Source organism: Odontesthes bonariensis, chromosome 19 (genome assembly GCF_027942865.1).
Source record: "Odontesthes bonariensis isolate fOdoBon6 chromosome 19, fOdoBon6.hap1, whole genome shotgun sequence".
NCBI classification, from domain to species: Eukaryota; Metazoa; Chordata; class Actinopteri; order Atheriniformes; family Atherinopsidae; genus Odontesthes; species Odontesthes bonariensis.
In genome coordinates this window covers 10,609,576-10,624,738 of record NC_134524.1, presented here as the reverse complement: position 1 = coordinate 10,624,738, position 15,163 = coordinate 10,609,576, and the positions used below count along the sequence as shown (strand labels likewise).

The window sequence follows — 15,163 nt, the reverse complement described above, 5'->3', positions numbered from 1 at the left end:
ATTAAATGCGCTTAACTCTCTTGTTTACTCATTAGTCATACCTAGTCAAGAACAAACAAGAGATGCACATTGAGGGGATGGATGGTCAGGAGGAGCACAGGAAAGTGAATGAGGGATGATTGACACACACACACACGTGCTCTTCATGTGCACATTCTGTTTACTGATCCTGGCCCTGCACAGTTTCATTCGCCATTAATGAAATTGTTTGTATTCATGACCAGTTGTCATCCAGAGGAGGCGAGAGAAACATGACGTGAGTTTTTCCGCGTGCACGGCTGGTTGACGGTGCGTGTGGCCACTTTGGTCATCGGCACATGCGTCTGCCCGCTGTCTGAATGAGGTGCTGACGGTTGTTGGCTGAAGGCTTTTTGGAGATCAGCAGAATCTGAATATGAATCATCACCTCTTGTACAAAACAACACACACACACACACACACACACACACGCAGAGTAAGGGATGGCGTCATGAAGCTGTTCATTTAGACGACACGGGACAGTTTGTCCACGGTGATCTTACCTTAAAGAGGGAGTTTAGCTGCAGTGACACATTTGATGATTGTTTATTACACAGTCAGCTCTACAAAAGGCTTGTTTTTTTTCACATATCTATGATAGTCGAAAAATGTGATATTCAGATAAAAATCAACACTATAAAACAGTACCGAATTAGATCCTGATTTATGATTATATCATTAAGAAGCTGTCTTCGCCCCGCCTTCTAACCAGTTAACAGACACATTTTTGGAGACCATCATAGGGACATCAGGAAGACGTGGAAACATCCCCCACGGATTCTTCTCTTAATTCTTATCATATATTTTCTGAAACGCTGTGTTTCATGCACTGTTGTTGCTGCACACTTACGATAACTAGCCTGCTGACTCTGACACGAGACGCTCCTGAAACGCAACAACAGCAAGACGCATAAACTCTGCAGAAAGAGTCGGACAAACTGCAGCATTTTTAAAGGCAAGAATCAGCTAATCCATCATCAGAAGAGACCGAAATGACAGTAAAACTCAGCCAATAGAAGCACTATTAAACTATTGTGTCAGTTCAACCAAAACTTTACCTTTTTAAAATGAATTTAAACATGTTATTGAAAGCCAGACAAACAAACCCAGAATGATGCAGTTTACCACACCACTGGCCGCATGGTGCCAAAGTTACATTTTCTTGGAAAAACTGTAGCGTTAGCATACATTAACACAGTCATTTTCCCTTTAAAGACGTTCTCATTCACATATTTTTCAGTTTATTTTGACAGACGGATAAACAAAGCATCTCCAAACTGGTTGCTCTGCTCTAATAAAATTTATTTATTTTCTTCTGCGGCATCTGACCGTCACCTTTCAATTAATTTTAAAAGAAAAGTCTGTGCAGTGAGTTCGGCTGTGCTTAGATGTGCGAGGATCTTCCACAGAGAAGGTGAGAAGCAGCAGAATGCCTTTAACACTCATTGATATGAAAGTGTTGTATTAAAGTCACTTTAAGTTTGATAGGTAAAAGGTAAATCTGGAGCCCATGGGATTCATTTCGACATGCCTGTCCAGTAAGAGGCTTTAACGGTGCTCATTCACAGCCTGCCTTCGACCCGCCTCCTCACAGACGTTAGCCACAACCATCGTGTCCTGTTATTGGGTCGTCCGTCACTTGCATCCATGTCGCCATTTAAGCCCTTTTCCAGATGTTGTTTTCACTATTAGAAGCCATTCAGACATAATTAACTTCTTGGAAGTCTGTAGCAGGGCTCTTTCATATAATCGACACAGTGCAACACAGTGTTTTTGCAAACCAAGCTGATGTGATGGCCGTCAGATATTTGATTCCCCCCCCCCATATTTTGACTTTATAAGCCTTCAGATTGGAATGAAATGACTGAGAGGGAGGTTACAGTTTGTTTAATTTGCACATACTGTGGTTCACCAGTGCGCTGGACACTGTCATGTCCTGTTTCGCTCAGCCAAAGACGGCATTAAAGTAGCTGGAATTGATCTCCTTGGCAACCTGAAATTAGAGGAGCTCCAAAACAAAGAAATAAACACAAAGCCCTGTCACATAATGGCCTTAGCTAATTTAAAGTAGTGTTAATGTGTCAGCAAGCTGTCTTCTGGAGTTGATAATAAGTGGCATCGCAACCATTTTAGTCTCCTATCAACTATCTTTTTTTAGACTTTTTAAGTGCAAAGCAGAACTCAGGGTACTAAAAGTTGAGGACGGAGGAGGGATAACACCACATCTGAGAGGGAGCGAAGGAGGAGAAGATTCTTTGACTCCTGTGGAGACGAGGAGAAGGCGAGAGGCTCTGCTTTCAGAGGGCTCTGAGATTAAATATTTGCTGTGCGTGTTGGCCAAGTCTGCCGTCTACCCAACTTCAGACACACACACAGACGCACGTCCACACCTACACTCATCCGTGCATGCCAGCACAGTCGGTCTTCTTGCCAGTCACATGTCGTCACTCTCGGGTTATTCCCCTTAAACACAGAGCTGAACCACCTTTTATAAAGCAACGGGGAGTTTTTCCTCTGCAGCCCTGCCAAGTGCTACTCGAGGAAAATGATTGGCTTTCCCTCTGTAATATTGTGGTGTTAACCTCGGGATGTAAAGAGCACCGGGACGACTTCTGCTATGATTTGTCATTATGTACACATAATTGAAGCGAATAAATCCCGAGGCAGCTGTTGCAGCACGAAGCAGCGGGGCATCTCTATTAATAATTACACAATTCATCAACGGACTGGAGCAGAGGCCGCTGGCTGTCACGTGAATACACAAACCCAGGCGCCGTGGAACGCAGATTAGCATCCGTTTCTAAACACATGTGACAGGATCTCCAAATGCAGTCCAGATTCTATACTGTCACACACACACCCCCTCTTGTTGTTTTTTTTTGAAGATCAAAAGGTTTGAGAGTTATTTTCTGCCCCTTCTGATGCTTAAAAAACACTCACATAGTCAAACAAAGTAGAGTCAATTCAGGTTAGTGGCCAAATAAGAAACATGTTTATTATTTAAAGTATTCCTCCAGCAGAAGACAGAAGCTTGTAGTTTAGTCTCTCTGTAGAAGGTTTATTCTCTTCTCCATCAGGTGATGAAAACCTTTATTTGAAGAGATTTAAGCATCAATTAGATGTTTTTTTTTTTCCTCTGTAGGGGAATTTATTTTGAATTAATTCTGTCCTCTGAACACAGACAATGACTGATTCTGTTCTTCTCTGTGCCTGAGACCATATGTTTGGGTATCTGCCATCAATACCAGCTCAAAAAAACAACCTTGCATTCTATTTTGAGCCCATACTCGTGAAAATGTGACATTCAGTGAGCCGTTCAGATTTGCAGGGGGACCTTCGGATGATGCTGCATTCACTGTCCCACGGAAGTGGGAAACTGAAGCTCATATACTCTTATGTTTTCCTTGGCCATTTCAGCCATATTTTCAGCCTTCTCTCACATTAAACTGGACTTTTTTAGCCGTGCTTTGGTTCTGTCTCTTGACAAGCTATTAAAACGAAGACTTTTGAGGTTTTTCTCACTTTTCCGAAAAAGTCTGCTTTCCCGTTCACGTTTGAACTCGTCTGAAATTATTCCTGACTAATGACATGCGAGGAATTCTGCTTCTGGCTGAATTTTGTGGCCTTGACGCAGACGAGCAAGAAAAGAAGCGAATGTCTCAACAGCAGCTCTGCCACTCAGCCGCCTCTCTTTTAAGATGTTGCAACAGCTTCTTGTGTTTCGCTTCATTTGTCCGTCCATGTCAGAGAGACAGAACTGTCCTTCTGGGAATGGCCTTACTGAGAAGAGAGGACCCCCACCTGCTTATCCAATCACTCTGTATATCCCCCTCATCCAAGATGCCGCCTCGGTGCGAGTGTGCACGTGTGTGAATGCTCAGCAGGAGCAGAAAGCCACTAAACCAGTGGAGCAACATGACACAAAGATGGAGAAAAATTGCTGATTTGAAACGGCAAACACTGAAGGCATGCCAGTGTGTAGGAGGTGCAGAGAATGAGTTAGATAAGGTTTCCAAAAAATCCCTTTCAGTCCCGTTGGCTTAAGCTCTGTGTTCGATCAGCACCAGTTTTTCTTGCACAAAGATGCCACTTTGTGAACACTGACGGAGGTTTCTGTTCAGATTCTGTTGGACCGTCTCTCTTTTCCTAAATGAACATGCATCTCTTCTTCCCTCCACGTGTTGCTGGCTGCTGAATCTGTGCTGGGCTAGAAAACGGGAATTTCTTATTGGACGTCCTTATTGGCACTCGGAGACCTTTTCCCTTCATATCTTTGGTATTTTGGTCAAAGGTTGAGAAGCAACCCGTGCAGGCTCTGACTCAGGAGTTCTCTGTTCCTCTATCGAAACTGTTTTAGCTCGCACATCTCCTGATCTCTGCTGATAGTCTCAGTCCACTTCTCCCACCATTTACCACGCGCGTAAATGCCGACCTGCTCTGCTGACAGGCTAAAGAACTGGTTGTTCAGACATTGTTCAAGGGCAGCCCGCTCTAAAAATACTCTGATGTGAAGCTGCACATGGGACAGTGGATGTAGTTCTCCCATAAATGTGCTGCCCCCACCCCCCCTCCCGACTCTGCAGTGCTGCTGTCTGTCTCTTCCTGTCCCCACACATTCCAGCCCCTCTGTGTTCAATAACACACCCACTCAGGCTTTCCCACTGCGTTGCTGCATAATGACAGCTATCTGAAGCCTTTGGTGCAGACATTTAATTACATATAAACCTCTTAACATGTAACAACCTCGTACTTTAATCACATCTGTCTTTTTTCTTTTCCTACCACCAAGTCCTCGTCCCGTTTTTAATGGTGCCATTCGTCAGTGCACACCTCGTGGTATGAATATATACGTGCTGCACACTCAAACTGGAAACACCGCTCGATGCATAGCTGGAGTGAGTTTGATTGACAGTGGCAGAGTTGGAGATGGGACAGCGTCCACACGCCGCTCGTCTTTCAACAGTCGGCCCCGTGGTGTAGCGTAAGGAAGTTTGCTGTCGGATATAAAAGGAGAAAAGGTGCTGCCGTCATTGTTCTCGCTGTTCAAACATTACTACCAGACAACAATGATTAAACTGTGCTTTCACATAGCAGTCAAGCAAAGCTGCTGTTGTTGTTCGTCCCCTGAGACGACTGCCGCTCACCCAGTGACCCGCTCCTCTTGTGTTTGTTCAGAACCTCGTCCGTTAAGCCCCACACGTGACGTTTCTACTAACGACTGAAAATACTCTTTTAACACAAGTGTTTACAAACCAACCAGCACATTTGATTGGATTGAATTCTCTTACGGTCCTAATTTTGACCCTTGGGCTGAACCAGAGAGCTTCAGGTAAGATGAGATTGGGCCCCTGGATTTATTGCCTAATGCCAGAATCGGCTGTAAAAGGAAATAAATGGTTCCATTCATACTTCAGTTTGGTCTGTATTGTTTCATGTATGAGCACTTGGAAGGAAAATGGCAACTTAACATCTCTGCCAACATGATCCCACACTGCTTCAGTAATGTTGAGCTCCGGGCTCTGGGGAGGATTCATCCCTCCATCAGACCTGCTGCCACTGATTTTCAGTCCACTTCTTGTGTCCTTTGGCACAGCTCAGCCTTTTCTCCCCGTTTCCCTTGCTTAAGAACGGCTTCCTGACAGCCACCCTTCCATGGAGCCCATAGATGGATCAGCTGAAGGTCCGAATGCATCTCAGGTTTTCAGATAATGGCTCTTTGGGATTCACCTTTTTGGTGCAAAAATACAACTTTATGTCTGTCGAACAGTGTTGTTGCTGTGAGTAACAAAGTGCCAAAAGATTCAATCCAACATTCGTTCTTTGCTACGTTGTCTGTTATATGTAGACACGACTTTTGGGTTAGTTGCTTGGGAAATTGGGTTTCCAGCTGCTGTGACTGTAACCAGCGTGAAACCAAGCCGGCTGCAGCTGACGGAGGTTTTTAATCGCTCTCCAACCACCCTGAACTCCAACAGGAGGCGAGTGTTTGCTACTCCGAGATAGATTTTTGCGTGAGGTATCATTTTAACCTGGTTGCCAGATTCATGAGTAACAAATAAGCACTGTGAAGCCAGGCATGCGGTCGGGGCGCGAACATATCTTCATATCTGACAGACTTTCAGGCGGCAGAAGAAATTAAATGAGGTGACACAGGAGCTGCCCCGCTGATTCGGCCGGCCAGTTTTCTTACTCCAGCTGTCTTGATGCTCGGTCCCGGCTCATGTTGCGCTGTTGTACCTCTCAGGCCGGATTACTGTTCGCAGGATAGATGATTTAATGGATTCAAGTATAATTACAGTCCTGGAGAACTTCAAGAGCTAAAGACGCTGGCATGAAAGTTGCTGCCATTGTGGAAAAAACTTAAGGGTTTGCAGAGACTTTCTCATCTCTAATTCTATAACGATTACTTTCCTTCCTGCAATGTGTGGGTCATGGGTCACGCCTGGCTACTCGTGGAATTGGAGGGAGTTTGGCATCTTGCACAAAGAGGTCTCAGATTGCAGGTTTTTTTTTTTTTCTTAGCACAGATTGGCACATCAAATGAGAGGCACATTTCTGCCCCCAGGGCTGAAGCAGTGATAAGCAGCATGGGGGTTTCTATTACTCCTTCTTTTTTTTTTTTTTCCTTTTTTTGTCCATGAGAAGTTTGTAGAAATTGCCGCCACTTGTTTTTCTCGTCTCCACAAAGGCTGGCGTCCAGTGATTCCCAATATTCCCAAGTTACAAGGACGTCTCATGCCTTTAGTGTGGGTCTGCCTCATTTCCCTTGAGATTAAATATAAATTAATACAACCCAACTGACCAGTGAACTCGGTGACTCATGTCGGGCTGCTCAGACCTGCCCCGCGTCATGTGGGAGCTGCTGCGGCATGAAAATGACAGACTGACACACTCGATTTACGAGCAGAGAGCAGGGTGGCTTTCAATTTTAGGCAGCTCTCGATCGAGACATCACAAAGACCCAGACTCGCCCTAATTACACACACACTCTCATGAGCAGCTAAAGAACAGCAGAGGCAGATAGCCTTTAACTTCTTTATTTTAAGCTAGCAGAGGGGATAAGAAGCACACAGGAGCTACAGCAGTCATTGATATATCGATCTGCACACAGATAGAGAAACGATACAAGGAAATGAGAGAGGTCGATGCACAAAGTGCCAATAAAGGGTCAGACCGGGTGAGAGGGGAGCTGGGGGAAAATAAGAAGCCAATATTGGATTAGAGTGGTCAGGAGAGGAAACATTTAATTGTTGCATGTGATTCGGTGCAATAAACAGAGGCAGCGATCGGTTGTTGAGCTTCTAATTTCTTTTTTTTCTTTCTCCGTGTAATTCCTCGTGTCTGTTTTGGTGAAAGGTCATTATTAAGTGTTCTCTACGTAATAATATAGTGTCTTTGTGTGCACACTTTCAGGAGTGTGTGTGTCCGTCTCCTCTGGATCCTCCGGTCGGACGGCTCGTGGTTGTTGCTGTTTTTTTTTCGAGCTGCTCCGCTTTGCTTCAGGGCGCCGGGGTTTGGCCGGCCGGTGGCCACCGTCTGTGCTGACGGGGGACTAAATATAGCTCACTGCACCAGGAAGAAGACAAACTGGGAAGAGAAGGAGGGGCGTAAATATAGAGCACCCTCGTGCAATTAGAGAGTCGAAGCACTGCTGGGAAATTTTTAGGCAGAGAGGGAAGAGACTCTCATTTAGCCTGCTCTCTTTAGAGGCTTTGTGATGTTGTTAGTTTGGCCAAACGCAGCCAGAGTTCCTTTCGCGTGAGTCATCATGTCAGAGTAACCCAGTTTGAAGAGCATTCACTTGTTTTTTTTGGTCCTTCATGCAATCCAAACTGTGGAAATCACCATTTTGCACTTTTCACTCACACTTTGATCGAACATTTTTAACACAAAAGACCTTTATAGAGAGACAAAGGAGTCATTCTGCATGCTGTAATTACACTCAACAAGACATTAACCTCAGCATCTACATGATCTTGAAGCGCCTGTCACACCGGGTTACCCTGGTCTGCTGAAATCTGTGTCAGACTGTGCGATAACAGTTCTGAGGCATGTTGGGCTGCACGATGCAGTCAGCCGACTCGTTCTGCTCTCATCATTTCATTTCATAATCTGTTTGCTTGGTTTGAGGCTGTGCTCCTGCGTTTCAGCGCTGTGAGAACTTAGATTCTCCAGCATGTAAACAGATCCCACTTCTTAGAAACAGAAGTCATCAGTGTTTAAATGAAAATAGTCATTAAAAAAAGCTCCTTAACTTGTCCAGAAGGGGATTTGGCTTATTTTACAGCATGTGTTACATAGTTGTAAAATAATAATCCTGTTTTGTTACACAGATATAAGTAAGATATAAGAGCCATTACATTTGACTTCATACACTCTTTCCAAAATGAAAAGAAAGCTAAATTTAACAGTGTTTCCAGGCAAATATGTAATGAACCCAAATTTCAGAAAGTCGGCTAAATGAAATGCAGAAAGTTATAGTAGAATAAGATAAATTAGTTTTATGCTACTGTTCCACACTTCTTCTGGGATGATATTAGGAAACGGTGGCGCTGATTCTTAAGCCTGAGCTGCTGGAGATGAGATGAAGCTCAAGGCAAAGTTTTTTTTTTCTTCAGTTTTTGAGATGTTTTCTCTGGTAATTGCTTTCATTCGTCTGCTTTAATGTCCATCTGTCCTCTCACGTTTATCTGAGGTCAGGTCAGGGGGCAACAGGTCCAGGAGGGAAACCCAAACATCCCTCTCCCTCGTGACACTTTTCAGCTCCTTCTGAGGGATCCCAAAGCATTCCCAGGCCAGAGCGGATATTTAATCCCTCCAGTGTGTTCGGGGTCTGCCCCCGGGCCTCCTCCCAGCGGGTTGTGCCCTAAAAACTTATAAACTCATTTTCATCTGCTTGTATCCGTGACCTCGTTCTTTTGGTCACGACCCAAAAGTGATGGTATGAGCGAGGATGGACCAGTAAATTGAAAGCTTCGCCTTCCGGCTCAGCTCCCTCCTCACCACGACGGATCGGAGCAGCGCCCTCATTACGGCCGACGAAGCCTCAATCCGTCTCTCCATCTCTCGCTCCGACCTTACATCACTCAGGAACAAGATCCCGAGATACCAAAACTCCTCCGCTGGAGGCAAGGACCCATCACCAAACCAGAGGGAGCGCGCCCGCTTTTTAATTTGAGAACCATGACTCTCATCCCAGCAACAACCCCAATATGTAAGAGTTACTTTCACTACAGGAGGCTAATCGGTGGCGTGCTTCTGCTTCTTCATCCATCATGAAATGAAACACTACACATTGAGCAATCTGACCTTGTCTGGGTTAGTAGTAGTTGGCTTCAGTGGGTGGATTTGTCAGGCTGAGGCAATCTTTTATGTAAAGTAGCTGAAAATAAATGACAATTTTCAAAAGTACAGGTCAGTTTTGGGGTCAGCTGTGGCAGAGCGGTTCATTTATTGTGTCGCTGTTATAACACTGGATGCCTATTCTTCGCTTGACAGGCCACTTAAACAGCTAAACAGTCTTAATTTCCTTCCCTGATTTTTCTTTTTTGTCAAAAAATTTGACTTGAATCACAAAATAATGGAAATTTGAAGTTTTCTCCTCTAAACGAGCTCATTTTGGTCAGTAAAACCCATCGAAGCCGCTAATTACAGACTATTTTTGTGGCTCTGATCGTGAGCGAACACAACGCACCCTTTGTGTCAGAACACAAGCTTGAAATATTCTACGTTTCGGTGCTGTCGTAAATCAAATAAAGGCCACTCGTGTCCAAAAAAACCTTAAAAACAAAAAGAACAGTCAAATTCCACAGATTAGACTTTCCAGCTGCAGATTTAACGCTGCCTCGCTCTGAATCTTCTGTTCTTTGTCCAGTGAAAGACTTATTTTCAGTCCCCACGTTGGCACCTGAGCCACCTTTTCACCATTTAAGACGCCTAAAGACTCGACCCGAGCAGTTGGAATGATGGACGGACGGCTGCGTGACGCCATGTGGTCACACTTTCACCGTGACACGAGAGCAAAGTTACCATGAAGTCGGCGTCCCTGCTGATCTCTTCAACTTCTCAAAGTTAAAACGCTCTTTCCTGTGTGCGTTTGATTCAACATGTGCGGTATCATGTGAACACGCTCTGGGAAGACAGAATCTGGATCTCTTTTCCTTGCCGTGTGAGCGCCTGTAGCAGTAGGTGTCCTCGCTGTCCTCCTCCCTGCTGTTCCCTTTATCGCTTTCTTCCTGTCTGCATCTGTGAGTCTCCCTCACAGAGTTTGGTCATTTTGTATATCCCTGTTGTCTGTTTTAGAGTCACTGTGTACCGGCGCTGATAAGCAGACGCTGCTGTCTTTCATTGGATATTATAATTACCTTGATAAAAAAGGGATGCTGTTGATACATGTCATAATATTGATTCCTTCTGCATATCTGGGTTATTGTTTATTCATCATCTAACCAAATAGTTTCCCCTTTCTCTGTCTCCTCTCTTTCTTTCCTGTCCCTTCCAGAGTGCTGATGTCAGTGGGTCGTCTTTGAGGAGACAATCTGGTACCGCTCAAAGCACTTCAATGCTCCGCCTGTTCCTTTTGTTACAACCAATCGCATCGAGAGAGCAGCTGGACCGGACGCAGCCCTGAAGCCCTTTGACAAAGATGGAAAAACTTTTTTCTTTTTCTCCTTTTGCTTTCATCCAGTTGGTTGAGGAAACCAACAGGGATGTGTGCCAAATGACATTCTTAAAAAGCTATTTGCTGCTCTCGTTCCTCAAGTGAAAGCCAATCAGAGGAGGGTACAGAAGAGAGAGCAGTGTTTTGTTTTTTTTCTTCGGGGAAAGGAAATCGAAAACCTGTCATAACAAGGAGTACAAATGAGGCTGACTGGTGTGTGAGGGGGGAAAAAAAAGAAGAAAATATATAGGATATACATATATCTGCTCAAAAAGTGCCTCATTTTCAGATTGTAGCCATTTTACAAAGACCTTCAAACTGAAGCTTTGGGTTCTATCTTTTTTATGCTTGATTTGGTGTAGTTAAAAGAAAAATGACATCAAAAGGTGCTGATTAAGATGAGCGTAATTTTTGTGAGCTTACGCCGCGTTCATGTCGTATAGGATGGTTAACAAGAGGTTCTAAAAGAGCTCGCCGTGTATACAAGTTGTGAGTGGCAGTTGTTTTTACACGGACCTGAGTGTCAACAAAACCTGGTGTTTGACTAGAGTGCTCATGCTCATCATGCAGTGAGTGTAGGCAATTTGTTTACACTGTCTACAATTGAAAACTGCCCTACTTTCTGCAAATACGCCGGCATGTCATCTAAAATCCCACACAGGAGTGGCAGTAAGTCAGCTTCACTTCACTGTTGCAGGACTTCTGTTATGCCACTTTTAAGTTTGACTCCATTTTCTTCAAATTGAATTAAAAGAAAAACATTCAAACAAAAGAGAGACGTAGCATTTCTTTTCCCCATTTTGTACTGGATATAGATTAACATTGAAATTGGTTGCATCCGTGAATTAAACCTAGTTCATATCAGAGCGTCACAGCTTTTACTTACAAATATATCGCATTTAAAATACAGTGCGTTGTTTTTCTTTGGAGTCACCAGCTTTATAAAGAAATATAAAGCTCCACAAACATTACTGAGGTTTTAGGAGGTAAATGCGTTACTTCAGAGAAATGTTTTTGACAACTTTTACAACTGTCTGTATTAATCCAATCAATAAGTTTCCCCTGTTGCAAAACCTCATTTTTAAAAAGTCAGTTATTTAGACTTTTTTAATCAATTCATTTAGAATTGATGAAAGCACCTGTTGGTGTCATTCGGTTACCTCTTGTGTGGGCTCCAGGCTGCTAGTATATACGTATAATATTTCCAAATAAGTATCGACGGAGAGTACAGCTCCTCACCTTGGAGGAGTAACCGCCAATGGAAAAACTCCCATTACCTGGTGGTTTTAAAGATATTGCAGTTTCATCAGTCCGTGAAATTTGGGTTCACAGGGCTGAACACTCAGAAAATAGTGTGTGGTCAATGTAGTATGTTTTCCTCAATCTGTGGTATCTGTAAAATTTGGTTATCAACCACACAAAAAACTTTGATAGCTGTGTGACCACCATTATAAATTCATAAACTTGTAATCGCACTACGTCCGATATGACATGAACGCAGGATTTTTGCTAAAATTAAAGATGAAAACGGTACTAGCACTCTGCTAGCCTTCTTTTCTACTGTGAGAAATATTAGCATTGCTGCTGCTAGCTCACTGCTCATTGTTGTGTTGCATTTGAACCCTCTCTTTCTTTTTGTCCTGACTTTCCTCTGCTTGCTCTCATTTCTCAATGAGCCATAAATGAAAGTATTAAACACACAGGCTTGAAAGAAATTAGCACTTGTAGCAGGTAATGGAGAAACTTGCTAGCTAGCTTAAAGCCATCTGGATCAGATTAGCATAATAGCATTGTGCCAGGACATACATTCACTGTCCTGCTGACCACAGCTCAGGGTTAGACCCCCTCATATAGATCCAAGCAATCCCATTAGATACTATTAGTTCTACTTCATTTAATCCCATTCATCTCAGGATGCTAAATAACATACGGTACATACAACTGAGGACAGAGACCCTATCTATAGCCATGCTAATGCTCGCTTTGTAGCAGTCAGCACACTGCTGTTAGCACTCAAAATGGGTCAGTTCTTATTTTATTTCTGTCAGTTTAAAATAAATCTAACTGCAAAAGTGTTCTCTCTGTTATTTTATACTGCCTACCAAGCATTTTGAGTTTTTTTCTTCTTCTTCACAGTTTCTTTTAAACAGATCAAATTGAAAGTACTTTGACTGTAAATCCATCTTTAAGACTTTGTTTGTATATCCTTTCCTCCTTGTCTTTTGCTTGGCTCTGACTTTAATCCTTGCTATGCATCAGCACTAAAGTGCCTGTCTGTCCTATTCTTCTCTCTGTCTGTCTCTCTCTACCCCATTTTAGCAGTTAGCACTAATACAGATGTTCTAGCAGAATATATCAAGTCTATTTTTGTGTTTATTTTTGTTGGGGGGTTTTTTTCTGTACAGTTCTTGTGAAATTACCTGTTTGGTGTGGCAGTGACCAGACTTGACTGAGTGGCATGGCCCTGATCTGAGGACTGTTTTGCTTTGCCACTAACCGAGGACTTTTGGCAGTCAGTGCCAAAACACAACAGCAGCTACACTGAGCTGTTCCCCTCAAGAAGCAAATATCGACTCTCAAGTCTAGACACACTGCTTTGTGTTTAAGGTGTAATTTTTCTTGTATTCTCCTGCTGTTTTCTTTTGCAGCGAGGAGACAGAACTGTGACATATCTCGCCTCGCAGTCCTCTCACGTGACTCTCTGAGATAAAGCTCATTGCGGAGACTTTCTTACGCTTTAGCCTTGAATTTGCCTATGACTTTGACCAGAGGCTTGAAAAGAAATGCATGAAGAGAAGGAAAAGGCCACGACGGAAAACAGCTACATAAGCCTAAAGTCGAAATAGATGGGCGTCTGTGTAGCTCAAAAAATTGTACTCATGTGTTTGTCCGTCTGCTTTTTAGAAGTTCATGAACTTTCTCAGTCTGGTCACATGACTTTCAGGGCTTAGAGTATAACAATGCAGCTTTCTTTTGAGCAGATTGGGATCTGTGGTTGGAATTGCCCCTAATTGTAGTTACTAATTCAGAAGTGGGCAACAAAAAAAAACAATTGGTTCTTCAAGCCAGACTCGACACGTTAGTCCAAGATGTCTGCTTTCCAGGAGACCGGCAGGCAAGCACATGAGTTGAAATGTTTCAAATGTATTCTGGAGATGTTCTCATATTGTAACTCAGAAATGTTCAGCCAAACGCTTAAAGGTACTTAAGTCTAGTGAGAAGGCACACACACGGGCTCGCTTTCAGTCCTGACAAGCAGACTTTGTTATTCTGCCATTTAAAGCCCCCTTTAAGCCCTGAGCTGCACATGAGCGCTTTTAACTTTGTCTGCCCACAGCCCGGAAAATTTCTTTTTTGGTAGCCTGCAGCAAAGTTCTCAGTGGTGACGGCTTCATGTCACGAATCATGGGTAGTAGCTCTGGTGGAGATTGAGGGGGGGCAGGTTCAGCAGTTCAAGTGGCTGTATGATTTCATTCATTGCGTTGTTAGCAGATGTAGACATGCTGTGTGCAGGAAAGTGGTGCTGCTTCTGTTCTGAATTGTTTTACCTATTCCTCCTGCCCGCCTGAGGGATGGTACTAAACGGGAATATTGTGAAATTCGCCATTGATGTAGACGGTTTTACTTCTCTTGCTTGAGAAATAAAAAAAAAAAAAAAAAAAGCATACAACAAAAGGACTTTGTGGTTTCTTTTTTTGTTTTTCAGACTGACTGTCGAGTTTTGAGTGATGACTGGGTTTTTTGTTTAAAAAGTGACAGACAACAAAGCAGCTGGAAGAGGGAGGCAGTTGGACGAGCAGAAAAAAATCTACGATTTACCATCCGAGGCGAGTGTGAACATCTGCACCAAGCGCCGCACACGCAGGCTGGCTCATGCGCCTCTCACACCCGCTCATATGGGCTGCGACCACAGCGCAGATGTCCCGCTGTAATGTGGAAAAGAAAATGGCCCGGTTTATCCACACCAGTCTTTTCTGACTCACATTCACCACTCCCATTGATAAGATCATTTGCACTCAAGTTGGGCAGCTTGCCAGCAGAGTTAATCGCTCATCTTGCCGGGAATTGGACCGGGGTTGTTTGCGGGGTGAGCTCAAAGACTTCCCTCGTTGATACTACCCTCTCTCAGCACTTGGTTTAATTAGATAAGCCTCTTTTGGCGTGATCAATCTCAGTTTCTTTATGTTCCTATTGTTAAAATGCATGGGATCTGGTGTCATCCTTATCCACGGATGGTAACTCAACCTGTCTGGGTGTGACTGTGCACTGTCTGAGATGCTACAGGAGTTAATAGAAATGAATACACTCACCTGCACCTGTAGTGTGGACAGTTAACAGCCCTCCAGCACCTGTGTGACTAAAAAAAAAAAAAAAAAAGCCCCACACCTGAAGTATACTAAAACCCCCTCTTAGGTCTGGTGTTTGCTCAAGTTTTGTTCACCTCTTCCGCAAAGCGAGTCCGAAGAGGATTTCAATCCCTTTTTA

At 43.6% G+C, this 15,163-nt stretch overlaps 1 protein-coding gene across 1 annotated transcript in view; it reads left to right on the top strand.

Annotated features, from left to right (window-relative positions):
* LOC142368396 (insulin receptor substrate 1-B) overlaps positions 1–14,359 on the top strand; it is a 43,266-nt gene extending 28,907 nt beyond the window's left edge. The window contains exon 4 of the mRNA XM_075450527.1: positions 10,520–14,359. Coding sequence (XP_075306642.1) covers positions 10,520–10,527 — 8 coding nt within the window. The 3' untranslated portion in view covers positions 10,528–14,359. The remainder of the gene's footprint in view (positions 1–10,519) is intronic.
* The last annotated feature ends 804 nt before the right edge of the window (positions 14,360–15,163 follow it).